At 42.5% G+C, this 25830-nt stretch overlaps 1 protein-coding gene across 1 annotated transcript in view; it reads right to left on the bottom strand.

Annotated features, from left to right (window-relative positions):
* Window positions 1-24218, bottom strand: part of LOC147718257 (nicotinamide N-methyltransferase-like) — a 169862-nt gene extending 145644 nt beyond the window's left edge. Inside the window, exon 1 of the mRNA XM_086966663.1 lies at window positions 24057-24218. Within this exon, the coding sequence (XP_086822789.1) occupies window positions 24057-24204 (148 nt within the window). The 5' untranslated portion in view covers window positions 24205-24218. The remainder of the gene's footprint in view (window positions 1-24056) is intronic.
* Between the last annotated feature and the right edge of the window lie 1612 nt (window positions 24219-25830).

Raw genomic sequence — 25830 nt, 5'->3', positions numbered from 1 at the left:
TAGGAATAAAAAAATGTTAATAGTACTATATAAACACATTTAATAACTTGTGACTCTCTAGTCTAAACTAAAAAAAAATCCCTTTCTTCAGGGAAGGGTGTTTTTTATTTATGCTTAGACATAACATGTGATGCTACACTTTGTGGCACAACTAATGAATGCTCCATTTTTCTCATAACAGACAGAAGTTTTCCGTTCTATGAACAAGAGCAAGATCATCATCATATCTTAGGTGGAGTCCTCAATGATTCATCCCCACCAAGACTTTAAGTTCCAACCAGGTGAGGGCTGTCCCACAATTAATGTGAATTAGCCACTTATCAATCGATCACCGTTTGTTATATGACATTGATTTAAAAAAAAAAGTGTTTTTATATCATGCACAATTTTAGTTTTTATTTTTACACACAGAGCTAGTTGTTTTACTTTTAGTAAAGCTTTAAAACTTACATAGACTCTGTGATTTTTGGTCATGAGTGAGTGAGCGAAAGGTCAAACATGAGTATGTGACTCTGAGAGGTCAGGACTCTGACTCCACAGTCGTATGTTCTGGGTTGTATAAATGTCGAGGATCATCTCTGCATTCGGGAGCTAAATAATGACTCTGACACACTAGGTAGTCAGTAAGGAGATTGGGGGTTCAACTTCTGTTATGACTGAGGTATGTGGAAAGTCTAACTGTGCCTATTATAATTTATAACCAATGCCCTATGTATTGTCCATAATTCTGTATGTGCAGAATAGTCCCTGCAACAGTAGTAGTATGTCCTCCTATCCAATCAAAAAGTAAACTAGTATCCTATTCTTGGTGGCCATTAACATTTTATTGTTGGAATTGTCAAAGCATAAACATTTAGAAGACTTCAATAGACATTATGGACAACCCAGACGACTGCACTCAGTGCCTAGAGCTATTGCTGAATAGGAGTTTTGTTTAACAGTACAGCTTTTGCCAACTGTTCAAGCTTAGCTAGCTACACAGACAGACTAATAATAATCTAGTAGTAGCACAGAGAGTTATACTAGAGGCAGGATAAGAATTTAGAAACAGTCTATGAGAAGAACAAAGACAATTTAGGAAAAATTAGAATTATGAGGAGCGTTTGGAATAAATAGGTGCTATAAAAGATAGGGAAGTATAATAATATTATAAACAGGAAAACTTACTGGGGCCAGCAGAGGAGCCCTCAGCGGACCTATACTGGCCTTCCTGTTGTTTTTCCTGCTCCACTGGCGCCACCACCGCCAACTCTGTCCTCTTTCCCCTTGTGAGGAGCTGATGTACATGAAAGAAAGGCACAAACATGGATGATTGTTGTCAACCAAATCAAATATTTCATAAAAGCAATAACACATTATTTCGGGGAAATAGACAACAATTGCACTAAGTAAATGTATTGACCTATCTGATGTGGTCTACTAGGATATTAGTATTGCTGGATTCACGGACCGTCTACTTGGAAAGTTAGGTAACTCACTAAACCAACTACAAAAAGGTTCTACTAGGACTGGCAGCTAGCACTCTGCAGCACGCAAAGTGACAGACACAGTCCATCATGATTGCAGACCACTAAAGTTTTCTACTAAATAACCAGTCATAATATACTCAAACTATCAATCCACCACCACTATCTCTTCTTAGTGGCAGCAGTACAAAGGAAGGACTGGACTTGAGTCTAATCTCTAGTGTGTACCATTACACAGTTCTGTACAGTACTCTCAGACAAAATCACTCAGGCCAAATGAGCACAAAATTGAAAACAAGTAAGCATAGTAGCACCACCAGTGAGCAGGCGAGCACCTGCAATCACAGAAGCGTTTGAAACATAATTTATCTGCAATCTAATCTCTAGTGTCTAGCATTACACACTTCTGTAAACAGTGTAAAGTACACTCATACATAATCACCCAGGCCAAATGAGCACAACAATGATAACAAGTAACCATAGTAGAACCGCCAGTGAGAAGGCCAGAACCTGCAATCACAGAAGCTTTTGAAACTTACTTTACCTGCAATGTAATCGGCAGCATTCTTGCTCTTCGGAAAAAACAAATATTTGCAATATCATAATAACACAGAGCAGGAGAAAACAAAGTAGTGATTAAATAGCTATTTCTACCCACTAAGCCCAGGGATCTCCACGCCAAGCAGGTCGAGCAGGTCGTGTTCCCGGTCGAGGATGTTCGACCACCGGTCCGTCGCCTGGTTGTAGGTGCGCTGGACCCCAGACTCCCGATACATGGCCCGGCACACCTTCACCCATAGCTGGCAATGCCCCCGGAGCCCTTACCCAGTACCGGGCCTGCCGCCTGCCGTGACGATCTGGGGGGGTGCGCTGGACGAAGAAAACCAATGCGGCCACCTCCACCACGCTAAAGATCTCCCAGGAAGTTACTTCATCCCCCCTTAAGCGCCCGTAAGGGAGCCAGCTACAGGGTGCAGGACCCTTCCCCTTAGAATTGCCGGCTCCCTTTGCCATGGTCCTGGGTGAAAAGAAGAAAAGAATATGGAAAAAAAGTAAATAAAAGAAAAGAGAGAGCTAAACAAAAAAGTAGTTATTAAAGTAACAAAAAGTTGAAAAAAACACAAAATATAGATGTAAAAAAATAGAGGGATATATAATGAAAAAAAGATCAAAAAAAGATCAAACAAACAAACGATTGCAAACATGAAAGCAAGAAAAAAAAAAACATGCCCAAAACCATAGCAATGAATGAAAAACAAGATGGCCATTCCCATTGCGACCACGTGGGTAAGTTAGCGTGATATTTTCCCTGCGAGCACACAAAAACAGACGAGAACACGCAATTGTGGCCCACACGTAGGAAATGCACAACGCGAACATGCAACTAGCACCCAGAAACAGAAATACGCAACGCCAACACTGAAAACAAGATGGCCGTACCCATGTATGACCTCACGAGTAACTTGCGGTCGCCACGCTGAAAAAAAATGCAAACTCGCAAAGCACCCCGCGAACACGCAAAAATTAAAAAATCCGCAAATTTGCTGGTTTTGTGGACCGCAAATTTGCTTTCGCGCAAATTCGCTTATTGCGTATTCGCAAATTTCCCCCATACTTAGACACAATGTTAATTACATGCCTAAAACATGCCACAGTCAAAGCCGTATATCCGCATGTAAAAAATGTGTACAGAGGTGGGCTTATTAAAATATGGTCACAATTTAGCTGTGCATCGGCGTATCACCAATATTCCCTTAAAGCTGAGCCTGATATGTTCTCAAATGGGTTCCTCCACTGTTTGGTGTATTACCACGTGACTCAGCAGCGCAAATCGGCACAGCCTATTGGTAGATAACAACCTCCCCCTAAATGCATACAAATCCATTTGTATTAATAACTCTGGATATAACCAGTCTTTACACGTTAATCGACCACAGACAAGGCATTGATGCTTTAAGTTATTTTCTGAAGAAAAGGCCATGTTTACTGAATTTTGCTTGTCACATAACATTTCTTTGCTTCAGGAACAACTGTACAGACAGACCTCCGGTACAGCGATGGGCACCTGCTTCGCCCCCAGCTATGCAAACTTCTTCATAGGCTGGTGGGAGTCATTTGAGATGTGATCAGTGATGTCATCACTGATATCACTGACCCCATGTCATGAATGATGTAATATGTGACATCATCACCAGTGGATTGCGGGCACGAGAGTTACAGTTAGTACAACTAACTATAAGGAAGGAATGTCAATGGTTTTGTATGAGTAAAATGTCCAGCTAACTATAACAACCCTGTTTTTTTCAGTGAATTTCTATAGTTTTTTTAAATGATAATCCCTAACTATAACAAGCCTCAAACCTATGTTTTTTCAGTGAATTTCAAAGGTTTTTTAATGATTATTTTTAAATATATATCTTGTTCTATTTTTGTATATTCGTTAACTACGTTTTTTTATCTACTCATTTATCGATATATTTTTTTAAATTACTCTACACATATTTAAAAAAATACTTTTTTAAAATAAATATATCATTTTATATTCTTTTAAATATACTGTTTGAGAGTCGCGCACCTAATGCACATCCTTCTCATTCACTGTGCGGAACGTGTCTGCCATTTTAGGATTGTTGTGTAGGATCCGTGTACGGTGTGCGATGAGTACAACTTTGCAAACGCTGTGCTATGCGACTGGTACGCAACTTATGCTCCATACACGAGATGTATGTATTATGCAACGTGACTTTGCATGGTTGCATGTGACGTCATACGCGGGGGACGAGCTGAGTGCCAGCTACGTGTGCGTACCGTGCGCAGACACCATGTGACTAAACAAAAAGAGATTTGATTGGTTCATTACACTTCCTATTGTAAGTATTGAAGTACGAGACCCATTTCAATCACTCTTGTTAGACCTTCCTGAGATGTGCTCATTTTTCATTTTGCACACCTGTTTCTCAGAAAGTTGGAGAAATGGCTACTGACAAAGCATCTTCTGATTCAGAACACTCTGGAAATTAAGAATTTGTGCATGAACCTCCCCCTCCAGAGAAGTATACATCAATTGTCTGGAAGTTTTTTTAATTTTCCTCCGATGCAGAAGAAGGTTGATGCACCCAAAGTCATTTTCAAAATCCCCAAGGCGATGCTGTTCAAGGGTGAAAGTACAAAAAAATACTCTTTTGGACAGGAAGTATGTGGAGACATCTTTAGACAAAACATCCGGTAAACTACGCAATGAAGGAAATAAGGAGACTAAAAGACTACTGCTTTCGATCTACCTTAAGATCAGTAGAGTTTACAACTTGATACCAGTGGTGCAGAAGCACTACAGACAGCATTCAATTCACGCTCGATTTATTTAAGGAAGCGACAATTGTTCTATGTTGTCATATTTTGTTAAAGCATGAACAGTCGGAAATTCAGCCTTGGTTTATTTAAGGCAGAGCCATTTGAACTATATGTCTTCAGATTTTGTTTAAATAAGTGACAAAAAGCATTCCTCAATGTCTGTGTCAACTACTGCCTTCGATCCACACTGTGCACAGCAGGGTTCACAACTTGAATTCAGCTTTCCATCTACGCTACGGACAGCATTGAAGTTAGCCTTGATTTATGTAAGGCAGAGACAATTTTGTTAAATAATGCAACAAAAAACATTACTGAATGAGCGCACTGAGTACTGTTTTCAAATGTACACTGCATTCAACAGAGTTTACGACTCGATACTAGTGCCGTATCAGCACTACAGACAACATTAATTTCAGTTTTGATTTGTTTAAGGCAGAGACAATTTTACTGTGACCTCAGATTTTGTTAAAGTATGTGACAAAAAAAGCATTCCTTGATGTCTGTGTCAACTACTGCTTTCAATGTACACTGCCAACAACAGGGTTCACAACTTGAAGTCAACTTTGCATGTGTACTATGGACAGTAGGGAATTCAACCTTGATTTATTTAATGCAGAGACATTCATACTTTATGTGTTCTCATTTTGTTAAAATAAGTGACAAAAATCATTCATCGATATTTCTGCTGACTACTGTGCGGACAGCAGGGTTCACATTTTGAATTCAACTTTGAATCTATACTACGAACAGCAAGAAATTTAGACTTGTTTTTTTAAGGTAGAGTTAATTGTACTTTATGTCCTCAGATTTTGTTAAAGATACAACAAAAAGAATTTCTTGATGTCAATGATAACTACTCCCTTCAATCTACATTGTGAGGGCTCACCAGTTAGGTAGAAATGCGATTGTACATGAGGAATTCTAGCAGACAAGAGATATTATACCACTGCAACCCCCCCAGAACCACAAATCATCGCAGGGTACGCACACACTGAGTTCTTTCTGTACCACTTACAGCACCACAAATGATCTCCCCGTAGCCTTATTGAAGTAGAATTCACTAGGAAAAAGGAATTGCTCCCATTGCAGCCTCCCTGCACTACACATTATTACAGGATATGTACAAGCTCAGCGCCAAATATACTACTAACTCAGTTCACCATAAATCATCGAAAAAAGAGTGAACAAATTTATGTCACAGTGAGACATACTGTCCCTTTTATATGGAATTCATGCAAAATTCAATCAACTAAACACATTAATCCTATTACTATACCCCCGACCACTCATCATCGCAGGATACGTACATGCTAAGTGTTAGGATTCGGTCCTCAGTCCTCTTTTGCTGACCATGTCCTAGCCGTCACATGACACGCCAGTTGCATAAAAGAGAGTCCTACTATTATGTTGATGCTTGTTATTGCTAACCTGTGGGTTCTTGCATCCTGGCTCCTGTGTATCCTGTTGGCTGTTGCTGTCTTTCACGGGCTCGTGAAGAGACATTGGAGTTTCCCTTTCCATTTTTTCCTTTTTGCCTATTCCCGTGTCCTGGAGCTCCGTTATTGTATTTGTCCTTAACCCCCCTTCCCTTCACTTGGAATCTGTCCCTTGTAGGTTGTAGGTAGTTAGTTAGCGTGCCTTCGTTTTTTGTCCCGTTCCCCCTTTGCCCTTTATTTTGCATTCAACAACATCCAGGGGCTCCTGTGGTGTTCGTTGCCCTTTCCGCGTCTTATTTTTATGTTGACAGAGACGCTGAGAGACTAGCTGTGTACGCGCGGTTTTGCGCGGTACATTTGGTTAGATTGTAACCTGTCCGCCTCGTTTTGAGCGGAAGTGACGATTTGGGCCATTCCGCGAGTGGTAACCCGGCTGGGTATTGCCATTCGAGTATTGCGGAAAGAGAGTCATTACGTTCCCTGGATTCTCTCGGACCCTATATTTGTTACAAGAAGGACAGGGGTTTTTTGTTCATGCCAGCAAATCCGGCGTGTTTTTTACCCTGCATTTCTTACTCGCCCAAACCAAGCACCCAAAAGACCAGTCCTCCTTTTTTATTAAACCCAAGAGAAGTTATCTTGGGATATCGTTAATCTGGACTAGAACCTCCCCGAAGCAAACCCTGCATTCGCTTCTGGTAAGTGTATCTGTGGTTGTTGTTTCTGGATAAGGTCATATTGTGCAAAGGTAGGATTGGGGACTGAGGGATTATAATAAGGTGTACTTTTGTCTCACTGTTTGTGCAGGTGCAGAAGGAGGAGGAGGGTGTTCATCGTACTGTACTTCACAGGGGTGGAAGGTTTGGTGCCTGTGTATATTCCACCCCCTTCTCTGGGTCATCAGCTTACTCATGTGCACCATCCAGTGAGTGGCTGGTGAGTCGGGGAAGAGGACTGGCACATTCCTCGTTCCTGCAGTGTGTGGGTTGGGCAGGAGCCTAACACTAAGCGCCAAAGGAACTAGTAACTCAGTGCACCAAAAATCATGATCACTTTTCCTTACTAAGACAGAATTTACGAGACAAAAAACATTAGTATCAGTATGACCTGCCCGTGCTACACATCAATGCAGGGTCCACATAACCTTGTTGTTCCAGATACCACTAACTCAGTGTAAACCAAACTAAGTATAGCTCCTATCAAACCCTACACAATATATCTTTAGTATGCTTCCTTCAAAATCTTCTTTCATATCACTTATATATTCAGTTGAATTATATGCATATATGTTCTATCTTCCACTTCAATCATGATTACAGATAATGCAGTCCACCCTAAGATCTACACTGCGGACAACAGGGTTCACAACTTCAATTCAGCTTTTCATCTACCCTATAGCCAGTAGGGAATTCAGCTTGATTTATATAATGCAGAGTCAATTATACTGTATGTGTTGAGATTTTGTTAAAATAAGTGGAAAAAAAGCCTTTCTATATAACTGTGCTGAATAGTAGTTTTGATGTACAGTGAGGATAGTAGGATTCACAACTTGAATTCAGCTTTGTATCTACTCTGCAGACAGTAGGGTATTTAGCCTTGATGTATGTAAGGCACAGACAAAAAATACTCCTGTGGCACTGCTAGTATGCACAAGGACCTTGAATCCCTACATCCTGTGAACAATGTTTACAAAGAAAGTGGTACACCGCGCCCAAATGTACTGGGACCACCAAAAATAACAAGTTCCTCTGGAATTTCACCTTCAACATCGCAACCAGACGTACGTCCCCATTTTGAAAAAATTAGAAAGCACTGCTTGGAATGCAATTGTTTAATTTGTTATGTGGAGCAATCAGTAGACCTAGGTTGCAGAGCAATTGATAACCATTGATGGTTGTTTTTTTTTTACCTCAAAATTCATGCAGACCAGTATGCAACACTCAATATTTTGAGTATAGACCGCTCCAACCACCAATCATTTCATAGTGAGCACACGCTGAGCACCACACATACTGAGGTAATTTGAATTTTTATGGTCAAGAAATGTCCCCTAACGTGTACCCCACCGTCTCCATGTACGTGCTTAAAGTGCATGTAACTTCCCTCCTCGACCAGCTATGAAGACGCAAATACATTTGCGTCCAACGTTAACATGTCCTCTTTCAGATCCACCCTGAATGGATTGATAATTCAGTTCCTAAGTATGCCTTGCCACCGTCTTTTCATGGTGCACTTTCACGTTTTCCTAGCCCTGCAGAGCTAGGCCCTGATTTCTGCCATCGAGCCCTTTCTGCTCTCTGCCTCCTGAAAGCTGCAACGTGGGATACATCCCTGACCTCTGTCCTACTCCCTGCGTGGCGAGCGGTGCCCGGCTCGGCCTGCTTGCCTGCCAAAGACAGTATTTTGCCTTCAAGTTATCAGTATAGCCGAGCTCAGCTCCTCGAAAACACATTCCAGTCTAGCAGAATAGATAAACAATTCCCTGGCTGCAGAGCAAAGGGCCTGCCTTTCTGTCTCCATGCAAGTAATTCATTGCTCCCGTTACCATGGTAGGCCCATGGCCCCTCGCATTAAACGCAGACACGTAGTCACATATGCACGCATTATTAGTCAGTATAGAGTAGCCTCTGCCCAAGAGACCTTTTCCTTCCAGATAATATAGTTCCCCAAACACAAGATATCAGATATGATTTAGGAACGAGTCGATCTGACATGCCAGACTTCTGTCTCTTCCTCTAGTGCTAAATGTCAAGTCCCCTGCACCCTCCAGCCTCACGTCAGTCACACGTCATGCCGCTGCGCGCGCATCCTTGCTACAGATTTCTGCTGACATTGCAAGATTCCACTATGTATCCACCCACCTGTGACACTTTCATGTGACGTTTCTAGCACACACCTCTGTGTACGCCCTCGTGCACGCCTTCTGTTACGCACATGTGTTCTTATCTCGTTTCTCTCAGCTGTTACGCCTTCTGTATCCATCACCACTATATGCATTGACTATATATATTGTACTCTGTTAATAAAGTATTGTCTATCCCTTCCTGAACCTTAGCGGTGAAAGGAACATGATACCATGGTTCGAACCATTCCATTTTATGGAATAAAACCCTTATAACTCAGATACCACGGACTCTGCCTCTCATTTCCGAGTGAGTTATTTTGTTGAACTTTACCGCATAGAAATTCCGATGGTAAATATTTATTTACCACATTAATTTGGCGCCCGAATAGGGACCCCTCCCCCACCCCACGCGCCGGTAGGTGCGTCGCAGGCTTTGCCCCCTGCCACAGCCGTGACGGACAATTACGCGTACCCGCAGGATTTCCTGTATCTCCCTCAGGCCTACGGAGGTGACGGAGACTGCGATCAGCATCCAGACGAGGCGGTGAGGAGTGCGGAGGATCCCGACCAGAGCCCAGCCGAGAGAGCAAGGTCCGAGGTGTCTAGAGGCCCACCAGTTCCGACGTACCTGTGACGTCACATGTCGAGTCGATTCCAGTCCGGTCCAGTCCAGACGAGTTTCCGAGGCCTTCCGTTCCGTGCTTCCCGGTGAGTACCGTTGCTGGGGACGCATCTAGACGGGTGCATTACTATGTATCCGGTCAAGACGGGTTTGGGTACACAGACCCGGTCTGCACTGTTTTAGCAGTGTATCTGTACTGTTTAGCAGTATATCAAGTAATTCGTGTCTTCAACGGTTCGATTTTGTTTTCGTTATAGAATTCATGTATAGTCAATATGTGTTCAAAATGTTTCTATGTGATTACTGTTGTGGTATGAGTGACTGTTTAATCTACATTACTGTGTTTCTGTGTAAAAATTGTGTTCAAGTTTGAGTAAGTGTCAAGTGCCAAAGTATCAAGATGCCATTGTTCTCAAAGTTAAGACAGTTAGGAACTAGGAAAGGGATACTAGAAGAAGCGATTCCTGTTCCACCTAGGAACACTCCTGGAAATTTTATGTATCACAAACACGGCTTAGATGCCATATTATATCTAGATTTATGGGTCGATTATACTAAGAACCTAGACGAGAAATATAGATGGCCCGTTACAGGGACATGGGATGCAGATTGCATCATGAGAGTAGAAGAAGCGCTATGGAAAAAGAAAGCCAGACAATCTCAGAAAGACGCCATAGAATTGTGGCGTAAAGAATCGCATACACGTACCGAGAAAGAATTCAGAAAAGCAGAAAAACGTAGAGAAGATTCAGATAAAGCTCGAGAAAACGAACTAGTTGAAGAAGGAATACGAGTTAAAGCAGAACAAGTAGACCGACAATGAAACACTCTTGTGAATGGTATGTATCCTCTTTTGGCCGAGGGTTTACCTAAGGCCACTCCGGAAATACCAAAAGATCTGCCCGCTCCATTGGTTCCGACTAAATTACGTCACAAGACCGCAGCAGACATTTTTATTTCGTCCTACTTGGATGATGTAGCTCCCGCATATGCCAATGTACCTGCCCGTGTACCACCTGCTGACGGTAACCCGCCCCTGTTCATCAGCCCCCAGGTCCGCAACAGCAGATCCCTCCAGGTTCGCTACCCGCACCCGCTCCCGTTGTTCCCCCTGGTATTCAACAACTACATCCATCTAATCCTTTTGGGACTGGCGTGGTCCAGGATCCAACCCAGCTACAGCAGGTACCGACCCTACAGCCAGGTTATGCTCAAGCCTCCGCTTCAGGAGGTGCTACAGGAGGTTATCAAACACCCCCACCGTTACACCGAGTGACAATGAGAGACTTAGCAAAGGCTCGGACACCTAAAGGTGCACCAGCCGAACAACTTAGAAGAGAACTTACAGACTGCAGATATGACACAGTGCCTGGTACGACAGGACCCATGTTGTTAGCGTCCCTACGTTTGAGACGCGTTACAGATTATTTGATGTTACTACCAGAAATGCCAGAACATCTAGACAAATTGTATTATTTTATTAAAACAGGAGAAGGACCGGAGTGTGTTGCTGAAGCCATGTCACGTCAGAAAGTTGAGAACAAAGGTTTAATAATGCGATTTTTGGTTAATTGTTTAATAAGAGATCAAGATCAGGCAGGTTTTCCACAAAGTGAGATGAATAGACTGAATAGATGGAGCCAGAATATTGCGGATGGTAAACATGATAAGGAGAACAGTGTACATACTATGGTTAGAAAGATCCGTAAAGAAATAATAGAAATACATGCCCGCCGAGCATCTGAAGAGCAACTAGAGTCAGATGACGGGAAAACCTCAGAGGAGGAAGAACAACCAGAGACCACAGCAGAAACGTCGCAATTAGCAACTAGAGACATGATTGCATATGTAGGCAAGGGGAGATCCCTTAAGAAAACAACACGTCCAGAAAGCAAAAGACTTTTTCTCTCTGTTATATCAAATCCGAGTTCTCCTGAACATATGTTTCAGGCTACCGATAAAATACTTCAAGATCGAATGGGGTACCATTTACTCAATTCCATGGATAACAAGAACTAGCCCGGTCCGCAGTACAATGGGCTGACAATTCTAGTACATATAATGATGATGCAGTAGCACAGACATTTTTGAACCTCTCCCCTGATGAACAGAAATTAGCTGGTATATACATGATTCAGCATCTCATTACGTTGTTCAAAAGCCAACATTCGGATCCAGGTCCCTTGCCGGATATATTAATAGAACTGCTCTCGAATAGATGGAGAGGCCTAGGTACTGATTAAATTAAAGAAATTCTAGAACATCGACACAAATATAGTGCCTTCCTGAAACCACAGTTTATTTCAGCTCCACCACCCCCAGAAAGAAAAATGTTTCACTTCGACAGACAGAACCCTTTACGAGAAGTACATCCAGTCAGGAATGCTGATGATACCCTTACATGTGTGTATGTATACACACCCATAACTAAAATGGAATTATTGGAAATGAAGAAAATAGTGCCCAGTCATGATAAAGACCCTGCAGGTTTTCACCGAGAAATTAAAGATATGTTACTCATGGGCGATTACACGTATTCGGATATTATGAAAATGTTAAAAGTACTGTTGCCTGCAGGAATTTACGAGAAACTAAAGGAGAAAGAATGGGAGGTGGGAGACAAAAAGATTGATTGGGCTGCATTAGAAGTCGAAGAAAATGGTCGTACCCCAGGGTTAGGCCTTGGGGATAAAGCTAAAGCATTACCAGGTTTATTAGTACAGGTCTTGCCTAGACTGTTAGCGACTAAAAAGGAAGACTGGGATGCAATCTCAGCCTGTAAGCAGAAACACGATGAAGACACTAGTGATTTTTATTCTAGATTCGAGAAATGTTTTATTATTAACAGTGGCCTGAAAACAAGTAGCGAGTCATACCCACACCTCTTTGTATCAAAATTAGTCGAGAATTCCCTGCCTCAAGTTAAGAACCGTGTTTCGAAAGTCGAAAGCACATGGCAAGCAAATACGCCTTCCCAAATGTTACAAATGTTACAGTATCACCAGAATAGAATTAGGGAAGAACAAGATCACGAAAAGAGACGTATGAAAGATACGAAAATGAAAATGTTAGTTGCTCAGTCAGTTCCAGCTGACGGTCAGAAAAGGGGTATGACACAGTCTAATAATACGGCGGCTCCCGTTAAAGGGACATGCAACTATTGTAAACAGCCAGGTCACTATGTGAATGAATGTACAGTTCTGAAACACAATATAGCAACAGGCAAAACTAAAGAGAGACCACGTCAGCCTAGACAGGATCAGGTCCAACATCAGGTCCAGTAACATATTCCACAGAACGTACAGCCCATGCCTGCTCCACAACAGACAGTACAGACAGTAGCGGTACCACATCCACAGCCCATTGCCGCGACACAGCAAGTTTCACAGCAGATGTACCAGTATGCACAGTCTGATTACCCCGATTATCAGCGATACTCATGAAATAGCCTAGAGAGGGAGGTTGGCTTGCCTCTCATTGAAGTTCCTGTAGATCAAGAGGGTCCTTATGTACATAGTCAAGTATTAGGAAAAGATAGAAAGTTTTTGATTGACACAGGGGCAAGTCGAACAACAATAAGTCATGACGAGGTTCCAGGGGCACCCCTCTCAGGCTCACAGAATGTTTCCCTTGGATTTTCAGGACAGCCTATTGTTAATGAAGTATCGAAACCGGTTCCCCTAGCAGTTGGTCCATTGTCACGTACTACAGACTTATTGCTCACGAAATCATGTCCAGAAAACTTGCTGGGTATCAAGACACTAAAAGCTCTAGGAGCAGTGATATGTTGTTCTCCGGAAGGAGTTAGACTGTTTTTGCGTGACTTTAAGGGTCACTATGTATTACGAGATTTTGATGTCAGATTGAAAAATGTACCAGAACATTTGTGGGCGCAAGGCCCAACTGATGTAGGTTGTATGCACATTACGCCATACCGAGTTACACTCAAGCCAGGAGTTGTATTACCCCGAATCCGACAATACAAGTTACCACCTGATGCTGTAGTGGCTTTACTGGAAATCATTGAAGAGCTCATTGCACAAGGAGTGGTTGTAGAAACTGACTCAAATGACTGTAATTCCCCTATCATCCCGATTCTTAAACGTACTGACCCGAATGCACCTCCAGTTTATCGGTTGGTGATTGATTTACGAGAATTAAATAACTGCATCGTACCACAGTATCCTGTGGTCCCAGACATCTCATCATTATTGACTGCTATTGATTCAGAGGCGACGTTCTTTACTGTAATTGATCTCAAGAACGCCTTCTTTAGTGTCCCCATTGATCCGGAAAGCCAATTTCTTTTCGGATTCTGTTTAAATGGCCGTAGCTTCAAATTTGCACGCGCACCTCAAGGATTCACAGAAAGCCCCAGCATCTACAGCCAAGCTTTGAAAAGACAACTTGACAGTATTCACATGCCAGTTAACACTGCCCTACTCCAGTACGTCGATGATCTGTTGATCACCGCCCGGAGTGAACCAGAATGTGTGCAAGCATCACTGACAGTTTTGTATTTTCTGGCTGACAAGGGACACAAGGTGTCCCCTTCAAAGCTACAATTCTGTGTTCAGCAAGTGGTGTACCTTGGGCACTTGCTGTCCAAGAGGGGGAGACAGCTAACACCTGACCGCATTCAGTTAATTGCACACTTACCGTAACCCAAGACACAAAAGGAAGCCCAAGACACAAAAGGAAGTGCGGGCCTTCATTGGCCTCACCTCTTACTGCAGACAATGGATTCCCCAGTACGCATTTCTAGCCAAGCCACTTATACAGTTGACAACACAGGAGGCAGCGACTTCGACTGTCCTCCCTTGGACTCAGGAACACACACAGGCTTTTGATGAATTAAAGAAAGCATTATGTCAAGCACCAGTTTTAGCAACACCATGTTACAGCAAACCTTTTACACTTTTCGTTACAGAACGTGATGGCACAGCATTATCTGTCCTCACACAAGACCAAGCAGGTTCACATAAGCCGTGTGCTTATTTTTCGAGTACATTAGACCCAGTAGCCCAGGCTTTGCCTGCGTGCTTAAAATCAGTTGCAGCGACAGCCCTAGCAATCCGACAAAGTGATTCCATAGTGTTAGGACACCAATTGACAGTACAAGTTCCACACTCTGTGGAAGTTCTTTTAAACAGAACACAGACTCAACACTTGACTATAGCACGACTGACAGGTTATGAATTGACATTGTTCCAGCCACACATAGAAATCAGACGCTGCAATATACTCAATCCTGCCACATTGTTACCCTCGAACACAACAGATCCAGCTCCACATGACTGTATAGAGATCATTAATGCAGTAACAAAGCCCCGACGAGACTTGACAGATGTTGCACTGACTAACCCAGACCTGACACTTTACGTGGATGGTTCATGTATGAGAACAAGCACAGGAGAATTAGTGGCCGCATATGCAGTGACCACTGAAACTGAAGTCAAAGAAACACACCGTATTGATACACTGTCTGCTCAAGCTGCAGAGCTCATTGCTCTGACTCGAGCCTGTATAGTAGCCAAGAACAGGAACGTTAACATATACACAGATTCACGTTATGCATTTGGAGTCGTACACGACTTCGGTGTACTCTGGCAAGAAAGAGGTTTCTTGACCTCTCACGGAGCCAAGATCCAGCATGGTCCCCTCATTCAAGCATTGTTAGAAGCAATACATTTGCCATCAGCCATAGCTATCATGAAGTGCAAAGCACATACTAAAGTTACAGATATTATTTCCCAGGGTAACGACCTGGCCGATCGAACCGCGAAACACACAGCTCTGACTCACACACATGCAGCTGATATGACAAAGACAATAGTTCCGACACTGACACATTGCATGACAGTTAAGGATCCCGCACTAGATGTAATTGACATACAGACACATGCAACTCCAGACGAAATAAAGAAATGGACTGAACTAGGAGGGATCCAGACAGACCAGGGTTGGATGACGAAGGGAAAAGCCACATGGTTTCTCCCCGACTCTATGGTTCCAGTTATGATTAACACCGCACACAGTCTAGCACACTTAGGAGAAAAAGCCATGTTAGACAGTTTACAGAATCTCTGGTACAATAAACATTTACGAGCAGCAGCAAAACAGAAAGTGCGTACTTGCATGATCTGTTGTCAGTTCAACCCAGGCAAAAGCATTCCTGTAGAGCAAGGTGGATTTCATCCTCCTGATCACCCTTTAGAAGTCCTCCAGATGGATTATATCCAGATGGAATGATGTCGAGGATTCAATTATGTCCTCGTAGTTGTATGTGCACTTTCCCGTTGGACAGAAGCATATCCAGTCCCAGATTACACTGCTCTGACCACTGCCAAACAGTTGGTTCGTGAATTCTTCCCACGGTACGGTTTGCCTCGTGTCGTGTACTCAGATAACGGTCAGCCATTCTCGTCCGAGCTAATGAAGCAGGTATCACTCCTGCTAGGATATCAGTGGAAGTTCCACTGCGTCTGACATCCTGAGGCAGCAGGTCTCGTAGAGAGACACAATCAGACACTGAAAACACGTCTTGCTAAGATTTGTGCCGAGAAAGGGGTTGACTGGATAGTCGCCTTGCCAGTCGCATTGTTTTATATGAGAATGGTTGCACACTCTAGAACAGGGCTATCCCCGTATGAGGTGGTCTTTGGTAGGCCACCGAATATGTGGGGGACGCCTTTGCAGAGGAAAATAACCGATGTTGATAGTACTATGTTGACAGATTACCTTGCCTCCTTGATGTCTGCACTACAATCTTGTCGTTCACAGGTAGCTGCAGCCTTTCCCGACAACACCGAGGTGAAGCCACACGAGATCGTCCCTGGAGATCTGGTCTTTATTCGGAATTTCGACAGGAGGAGTCCGCTGGAGCCCCGCTGGCAGGAGCCAAAGCTTGTTTTATTAACCACAAGGACAGCAGTGAAGGTGGAGGGCCGCAAGGGCTGGCTCCACTCGAGTCACATCAAGAAATGCCATGGACTGCCGCCAAAAACAGACTCCCAGCCCTGCCCCGTTTCAGAGACTGATACCAAACTCCCCCTGATAGAGAAAACTGAATCACACCAATGGCACAAGGTGAGCAAATAAGCTTGTTTCCGAAGCAACAACAAGTCATCTGTGGGCAGAGAGAGTGGGTAGTGTGCAGCAGCTTGAATGCATAGAAATGTACAATTACCTCCAGTCTTAGGGTCAGATTTACAAACCCTTTGCACCAATTTTGTGTCACTTTTAACATGGGAAAAGTGGTGCAAGGAGCTTGTAAATCTGCCTCTGAGTTCACAAGAAAAAGCCCTCACCTCCGGACTCTGAGAGTCAATGGGGTGCAAAAGTCTAGGTACGCAGTATTGAGAACTTACCGCTATGCATAGGGATTGCATGGGATATACTATTTTGGAAGAAAAACAGCACACAGACACCTCCTTACATTGGAAGTTGATGAAATACATTATCCTGAGTGTACAAAGAAATAAAGCAAAAATATACTTCTGCAGTTGTATGTACTGTGCTATTACTAACTCTATATACTATTTTTCAGATCACTAAACTGGAGGGTGCACTATGAACCAGCACATGCTTGGACACACAACAGAGGCAAAAGGTGAGCTACGAAGATTTTCTCCAGTATTAACTGCTGAGTGAAGTAGTGTGGCTCACTGGTTAGAGGCGGCAGACCCGAGAGCAGAGGACGGCCCGGGACCAGGGTTCGATTCCCGGCGCGGCAGGTTTCTGGACCAGGGTCAGCGGACTCAATAATTCTCTCGCCTCGGTGCCCACTCTGATCAGCGATCACACTCGGCAACTCTGGGCATTAGCTTGCCTCATCTTCACTAACGGCCCCACCAGACCGCCGGGGATGCCTGGTCTCACCCTGGAGATACCCATTAAGGGAAACCAGGAAGGGTTTCGCAGCGGTCAAAGCGCCTTGGGACCCTACGGGTAAGTAGTGGGCTATATAAATGCCTATACATACATACAACTGCTCCAGCTGTAACTTTCTCTCTCTCACAGTTTAAATGTTGTTTTTTCTCTCTTTCTCTATCTTACTCTCTCTCTTTTAAAGTTATGGACGCTGCTGTCCACTCTGCCGTCTACAACCACAGCTGAGTTCAAGATGTGAACTCTGTTGGTCACAGTGTTTACACAAGGTAAGCAGAGAGGCCTAGATATACAATGCCTCCGATTAAATGCATTATAGATAAAGGGGCTTATTTACAAGCCCCTTGCGCCACTTTTGCATCACTTTTAACATGGGAAAAGTAACGCAAAAGTGGCGCAAGAGGCTTGTAAATAAGCCCCAAAGATTATTGTCCTGCATAATGACTTGATCTCTCACCTAATTCTATCTCATCTCTGAATCATTTTAAAAACCTGTTGGTTGATACTGTAAATCTGACGCAGTGGGCATTTCCGTACAGACACCTTTTGAATGCAGGCCTATAAGAGAGGTGGAATATATCAGGCACTCTGCAGACGTGCAAATTAAAAAATATTCCCAAGTATGACCTTAACTTGTAATAATTGTAACACTTATTTTAATTTTGCTTTGCAGATTACCTAACCTACTTCTATTGGAGTCCATATCACATTTTGTTTATTGTATTGTTTTGTTAAAGTTATGTTTCTAGTTATTTATTATATTGGTATCTTTAAGTTACGTTTCCAGTTATTTTTTGTTGTTTCAAATTTAGAGAACATTTATAAATTGAAATGATATTTATAAGTAGAAGTATAATACTGAGGCTAACTCTTTACCAGCTCTTTACCACAGTCTATAGCTACCAGGAGAGTGGCCACATAGCTCCCCTCCCACAATACATAAAGCCCGGAGGTGGTGGTACCCGGGGCTTTTGGAACCTTGTAGCCCTGTGGTTGAAAGTTCCCGGGGCTGGGGGCCCCTGAGGGCCCCCCAAAAAATGTATTGATTTTGCCCCCCCCCCCGGGAGCTAATAATGAAAAAGCTCTGTTTTATTTACTTATTTTTACGGTAGAGTCCGTGCCCGCTACGCTACTTGCCTTTTTTTCCCTATGCGTTTTTTGATTGAAACACCCTCACCCCCTAGGTTAGGGGGTCTCTCAAGGACTGCCAAGCTCCAAAAAAGCATTTTTTTAAATCTGCGTGATGCGCACAGGTGCGCGGATTCAGTCACAAAAATTTTAAAAAATGAAGCGCAGGCTCTTGCGCTTCGTTTAAATCAAGCATCTCGGTGGTCCAGGTCTCAGGGAGGACAACAAAAGTGTGGGAGGGCCGATCCCACCACACTGCTCTCCCCAGGGCTTTGTTTTATATATTTTCAATGGGTCACACGGCCCCCTGTAGCCCCAGGGACCTCTACTCCGGGGGCTGCTTAATTATTGTGAGGTGGTCGCGCAGCCCCCCTCCTGGAGCCCTCGATGTCCCGGGGGCCGGCACCCTCCAGGGCCGGCTCCTGCAGTGTCCCGGGGTGCCTACCCCCAGGACACTGCTGTTTGCTATGGAAGGGCAAGCGCCTTGCGGCTCCCGCTGTCTCAATGTAAATTCTGCTTTGGTATTTGAAAGAGACAGCATCATGCTTACACTTTTTAAAAATAGTTCACACAGGATAGCATGTGCTGCAGAACTGTAATGCACTTCATGTCCTTCCACATTGTTTGAACCAGAAGACACTCTGCCCGGTAGTTACTGCTCAACAAGACAATGATCATGCATGAGTTAAAAAGGCACTTTGCAATGCTTATGTAGGCAGAACATTATTTTCTCAGACACAAACATACCTAAACAAGACACCTTGTCCAATATCACAGTTCTCCACCTGTGCAATACAAACATTATCACCATTCCAGCTAATCCTTTTTTCTAACTTTTCACAATCGTTATTTCCTGTGTTTTCAAAAACTGAATAAGACCCCTTTTTTTTACATGGTAGATCTTCTGTTTCCCTTTATCTTTCTCCAGAAAAATTCCACACTCTCATTGAGTGCATTTTATCACAAACAAATTAAAGTCAGTTATCAGACCTAATTCATTAAAAGTTTATAAAGTAACACATTCCTCTTAGAGACTCCATCTGACTTGATGTTTCACTATAGAAATACCTATATCTAAGGTGTACGTAGAATGAGGTTCAAAACCAGAGATTGTATTGACACATTCCACATTCTTTGTTTTATTATTGAAGAAACACTGCCTCCTTTACTTACAAGTACATACAGTTGGAATACTTCATTTTTCAACACAATCTGCTACACTTGCTGATATTTCTACATTCCAGTCTCTACCTGGCAAAAGCTATATTAAGAGAACTACAACTCACCAAACAGTTTTTTACTCGGTAAACATGCTGTAGAATATGGTTACCAACATTAGCATACTTACTGACACTTCACAACAAAATGTATGCATGTACTTGGAGTTCTTTCTTTAATGCAGCTGAAGACACCAGTCTCTTCACTTCTACTGAGCACAGCTCAAACAGACTTCTGTCTTCTCCAAAGTATCAAGAAGAAATTGAGCTATCTCTGGTTCTTCACCCAATCACATCACATCATCTTTGAGCCATGTAATAAGAATGGTAACTATTGGTTGAGTTTTGTACCTTTTTTTTACTTCTCTCCATACAAATTTGTGAGACTCTTGTATGATCGTAAAATTCATTGTGGCAGGCCCAGTATTTTCCATGCACATCTTGCGAGTGTCTTGAACACAGGCAAACTGTGGCTGTGGCCCAGAATTTGTTGCAGCCTCTCCCACCCTGGATATGGTATCGATCGGTGAGACAAGCAACTAAGAGAGGGCAGGGGGCTTGCTGTCATTTCTGTGACTATTTCAAAATAACTTTTGAGGCAGCAACCACCCCTGCTTTGAGGCTCTAACCTTCTCAATGTAGCTACCGGACTCACAGCCTTTTAGGGAATGCTAATCTACCATCCACCAGGAACCAGAAGTGGTTATACTGATGAGATTAACATGATTCTTGAAATATCTATTCTTATTGAGAATTTCTCAGTGTTAGGTGATTTTAACTTCCTTCCGAAAAATGAAACTGATAAGACTCCCTAACACTTATTGATGGAATGAATGCACTTGGATTATCTTTAATCTCCAAAGACCCAATCCATACATCTCCAAAGACCCAACCCATAAGGCTGGACACATGCTTGATGGGATCTTATCCAGCTTTCTAGAGATTAAACCTACTACCCTCATTTCCTCTCATTTGGTTAGACCTTTGGGAAGTCAACTGATAGATAAAGTTTTAGGAAACTTCCAGGCACAGAGACACAATTTAACTAAACCCTAGTACAGCCTGGCACAAGATACAGCTGGTCGAACTGAGATACTCCCTTACCTCCATACCCTGGCAACCTGCTGATAATCTGGAACAGAGCTTTGAAAGGTTTTAACACTGGATAAACTCTAATTTAGACATTATTGTGCTGGTCAAACAAACAAAACATGGCTAAGAAAGTATCCCAGGCATGGTACAATGAAATCCTTAGTATATCAAGGTAGGATTGTTGTAGGCGGGAATAGAAATGGAAAAAAAATGAGGATGAGGAGAAAATTATCTACAAACACAAATTAGCAAAAGACAAAAACATATCAAAGCTGCTTAAACTTCTTCTTCTCTGAGCAGATAACATCAGCTTATGATGCCAACAAAACTCCTTTTCTAATTATAAATAAAATTGGTAGTACTAGCTAGCCCCAACACTGAGTAATACATCAAAGGTTGTGTGATGCTCTGGTCAACTTCCTTCTAGAAACATTTCCCAACATCTTCAAGAAATACACTGCAGGTAAGATAGCCATTCAACTGGATGGGTAATTTCCAATAGCCACATCTGGTCAAACCAGTCTTTCCTCAGTTAAGGTTCCTTCGGAGGAAACACTTATAAATTAATTCAATCAATTAAATCTGGTGCCCAACAAGACCACTGTCCTGCAAAAATATTTCACCTTAAAACTATTTCCTAACGATAACGTCCTGTAACCTTTGCTTTTTTCAGTGAATTTCTAATTTTTTCCATAGTACAGAAATATTTAAATACCAAACATTAATCCGACATTGTGCAAAGCCTCCTGTTTTGAGATGCATTAGGTTGACCGTAGAGACAGGCATATGGCCAGGCCCTGCGGCCAAGTGGCCTTTGGCCGTGTGCAATCTGTGGTTGGGCACAAGGCCAGGCCTATGGTCATGCACTGTGGCCAACCTACCACATACAACTAACCCTAACAGTCTTTGGCAAAGTTGTTGGGGATAGGTTACTCACAAGGCCTGGTCGGCGACCAGTCTCTTTTGCCAACTCGCTAAAGGCAGCCAAACCACGCATCCCCCCGTGCCAATTTTGGCCCTGGGCACCCCGCCACCATATTTAATGGGTAAAGGGAAAAGAAAACCCTCCCGTCATGCGATTTTATCCCCAGGGACCCCATGCACCAGGGTCTGACCTCACATGTGAAGAGAAGGGGGGCACACAGCTTATTCTCATGCAAATTTTATGATTTTCTTTACACACTCACAGATTTATCCTTGTTACTTCCTCTTTCTATGTGTGCTGCACTCGGAGGATATGCCACTCTTGATTGATTTTGTGCAAGAAAGTGTCCCTTCCTTCACAAATCAATCCTTCGTGCAACACAGTCATCCTTGCACCATGGTGAAAGGGTGCCTGTGTTGGTGCTAGGCAGCCACAATGACACCAGCACAGCGACAATAGCAGAAATTATTTTAAATATGGCACATTCCTGCCTTTTCCCTATCCTGCAAGCCAGCAAATTGCCTCGCTGCACTACATGCATTTGTTTATAAATATGCCCCTTAGTGGTTAAGGGGCCATTGCTCACTGAGCCCCTGGAACCAACCTACACATGGATGATGAGGCCCAACACATCTAAAACACTTCTTAAGTGGCACATATTTCATTTCAGAGAAGACCTGTCTGGGCAATTCAGGCTGGACCTTTCATATTGAAGCTCCACCAAGACTAATTTGCATATGGCTGGGAATGGACTGATCTGAGGTGGCATGGTTGGCAAACTAACAATGGGTCAGAATACTACCATGAGCGAATGCCAGTGGTTAGACAAACTGCAAGGATTCCTCTCATATTGTTTGGGTGTTTTTGTGTTTGCTGTCATTATAGCACCGGCAACCTTTTAGGAGAGCTTCGTACATTGCTCAGTGCCCACAGATGCCCATGCATTTCAGAATCTACAGAGCGTCACACACACTGGTGTCCGTGGAGTATAACAAATCAAAAAAATATTTAAACCTGCATTCAGGGCGTATTTTCACTGGGTGTGAGGTCACTATTTGTCCCCATCAACAGGTTTTACCTGACAATGGGAAACAGAAAATGGACATTGTACATCCCTCCAGCAGTGGTAACTTTCCATCTGTTTCAGGCGGTGTAGAAAAGTTAATCCAAATGTTTGAGCACCTTTATACTGCTTCTTTATACCTAAAGTAGTAAAATACCGAACATTGTAGGAGTACATTCTACTAGTAGTACATTTACGTTTGTGAACAGTGCCACAGTATCCAAATATAACAAAAAATTGAAATATTTAAAATGTAAATATGCGACAATAGAAATTCCACTGCCATCTACTGAAATGTGAGGCACACAGTACTTTTGAATAAAGCCCACGCACTATTCATTCCTGGGACAAGCTAATGGGTATAGGGGCTACGTTTTGCGTCTAATGTGAGGTTGATTTTAGTTTACATCATCTATGGTAGAATATCTGCAGCTGTATTATCATGGAGCAGTGAGATATAAAAGATTCATAAAAAGAACTAGGGCAATATATTTGTATATTCCATTCATGAAGCTGCATGCTTTTATCGTCACAGGATTTTATTGGAACCAGATCTGTAACATAATTTTTCCATCTCGGCCTCTAGTGCCTCCTATATACTGAGTTGCAGAAACAGCCTCCTGTGTTTTATTCCACTTTTCTAGTTTTGAAATGTACATTATTGGTGCAACGTCAGTAAAAATAAAAACCATTATTGACATTCATCTTGCTTTTCAATGCACATTGTACATGACGTTATGGATAGATTGTAAATACAAAATGTACATTACAATGTACTTTTCATCATCGATGTGCTTTTGACGAGATTTTACATTTTATCATTCTGTCAACTATCTATTCCTGCTTTTGATTTCACTAGCAACACAAATTTGAAATACATTTATTATTCATTCTTGTCTTTAAATAACCAGAACACATGAAACAATTAATGCACCAAAAGCAAAGAAGCACTCACAATATTTTTCAGAATTCTATGAATAAACATCTTCAGCTCAGATAACAGGAGTAATAAGAAACATACCTGAGGTGAATATTGAGTGGAAAGAAGGTAACATCTGAATTACTGCATCATCAAAGAAGGCAGAATCCTTTGCAGTAAATATTTCCAGCGCCATAGGTGCATCCAAGTATTGTTCATGGAGCTCTTTCAGCTCAGAAAATGATGCCATTTTCAATTATTCAAAGTTTCAAACTCGACTCCTTTTGTGTGTACACCTATTTTTATATTAATTCATCTAAATTACAAATGATTGATGAACAGAATTCAGTTTGATTTGAATGTGCTCCAAACCTCATCCAAATTCTATTCTTCTTTGATGTCAGCCGAGTGAAGCTTAGAAATATTTAGCACCCTGTTTGCAAAGTATAATGCTGTGAGTTGTGCCTCATGTCCCATCATCTTAATGTAAACAGATACAGCAATGCCTTTTCTGCCACTGTAATGAATCCTTCATAATATGCACTTGGTATTCATTCTTTGAACAGGCTTGGTTTTGGGCTCTTTTGTTTTTAGTCTTTTTTTACACAAATACTAAAAACTTAAAGCATAGCCATGTGTCCCATCAATTTCATTCAAAATCTGTTGAACGTTCCAGTATAGGAAATCACCACATTGTGAATATTTCTTTAAAACATTGAGTTACTAATTGGAAGGGGGTGATCACACCAACTAAAAAAATAACAATTTGGTTATATAAATCAATGTTCTGAGAGCATCTCCAATAAACCCCTGGTAGCAGTATTACAAGACACTAGCAGGATCCAAACACATGTGTACTATGTTGGAGCAGCACCAACAATTTTTAAGTTAAAAACAAAACTAAGAAAACATCCCAGTCAACCCTTTGACCTTCTAACAAGGTCCGAGTAATGTCTCTCAAAGTCTTATGTAGCATCCCCAAGCAGTGCAGAATCAGCTGATTTTGTCAGTAACTGGACTCAGTGGAACAAACCTGAATTTGCAGTGCTGGAGAGTGGTTCTCCAGACAGAAAGATGTATTGCCTTGCCCTGGCTCAAGGTTTTTGGAAGCGGCAATCATCTGGCAGGGCAAGGCTGAGCAGGGCTCCACAATGCTGCATACCTTTGACGCGATGTCCCACTGAAACTGTTTTTAACAGAGCAAAAAGATCTAAGCAGGATAAAACAGGATGTTTTGCCCACCTACAGTGGGATCTCTGTTGGTACACTTCAGCAATTTCCTCTACCCTTCAGAAATTAAAACAATGACTTAAAGGCCCTGAATTAAATGTTACCCGACGTGTTACCCTAACACAAATGTGACACCTATCCCGTGCACCTTAATACAGGTGCCACATTGTATATTGACCTAGTAATAAAGCAAATAGGATATTTCCCATGATTGTGACAGAGTATTCCATTCAACAAGTCCACAAGATAGCTGCACCTTTGCTCTAAAAATAATATCCTGCATGTATCTTGCACATCGGGGCACGAAACACTATGATTACCAACATGGAGTGTTCGGAGATGCCTGCAGACTGATCTGTGAGAAATTTGGTCCCCAATCTGCTGGTAAATCACCATAGCTGTTGAGGATGAGCCGCCCCTCTTGCAGAGGACTGATAGGGATAGATTCACAGCCCGGTGATATAGAAGCTGAGACTGCAGTGGAATATAAAATCAATGGTGTTCAAAGCTAACACATTGCCAAAAACAATGAGCAAGGTTTACCCGAGAAGACATGGGCAATCACCTGCCATTAACTACTGGCAGAGCCAATAGCCCACCTGGAGTCCTCTGGATGCTGTTAGGAAATGGCAGAGGCCCCATAAAG

The sequence above is a fragment of the Lissotriton vulgaris genome, chromosome 4_1 (assembly GCF_964263255.1).
Source record: "Lissotriton vulgaris chromosome 4_1, aLisVul1.2, whole genome shotgun sequence".
In the NCBI taxonomy this organism is placed as follows: Eukaryota; Metazoa; Chordata; class Amphibia; order Caudata; family Salamandridae; genus Lissotriton; species Lissotriton vulgaris.
This window is presented reverse-complemented; position numbering and strand designations above follow the sequence as displayed.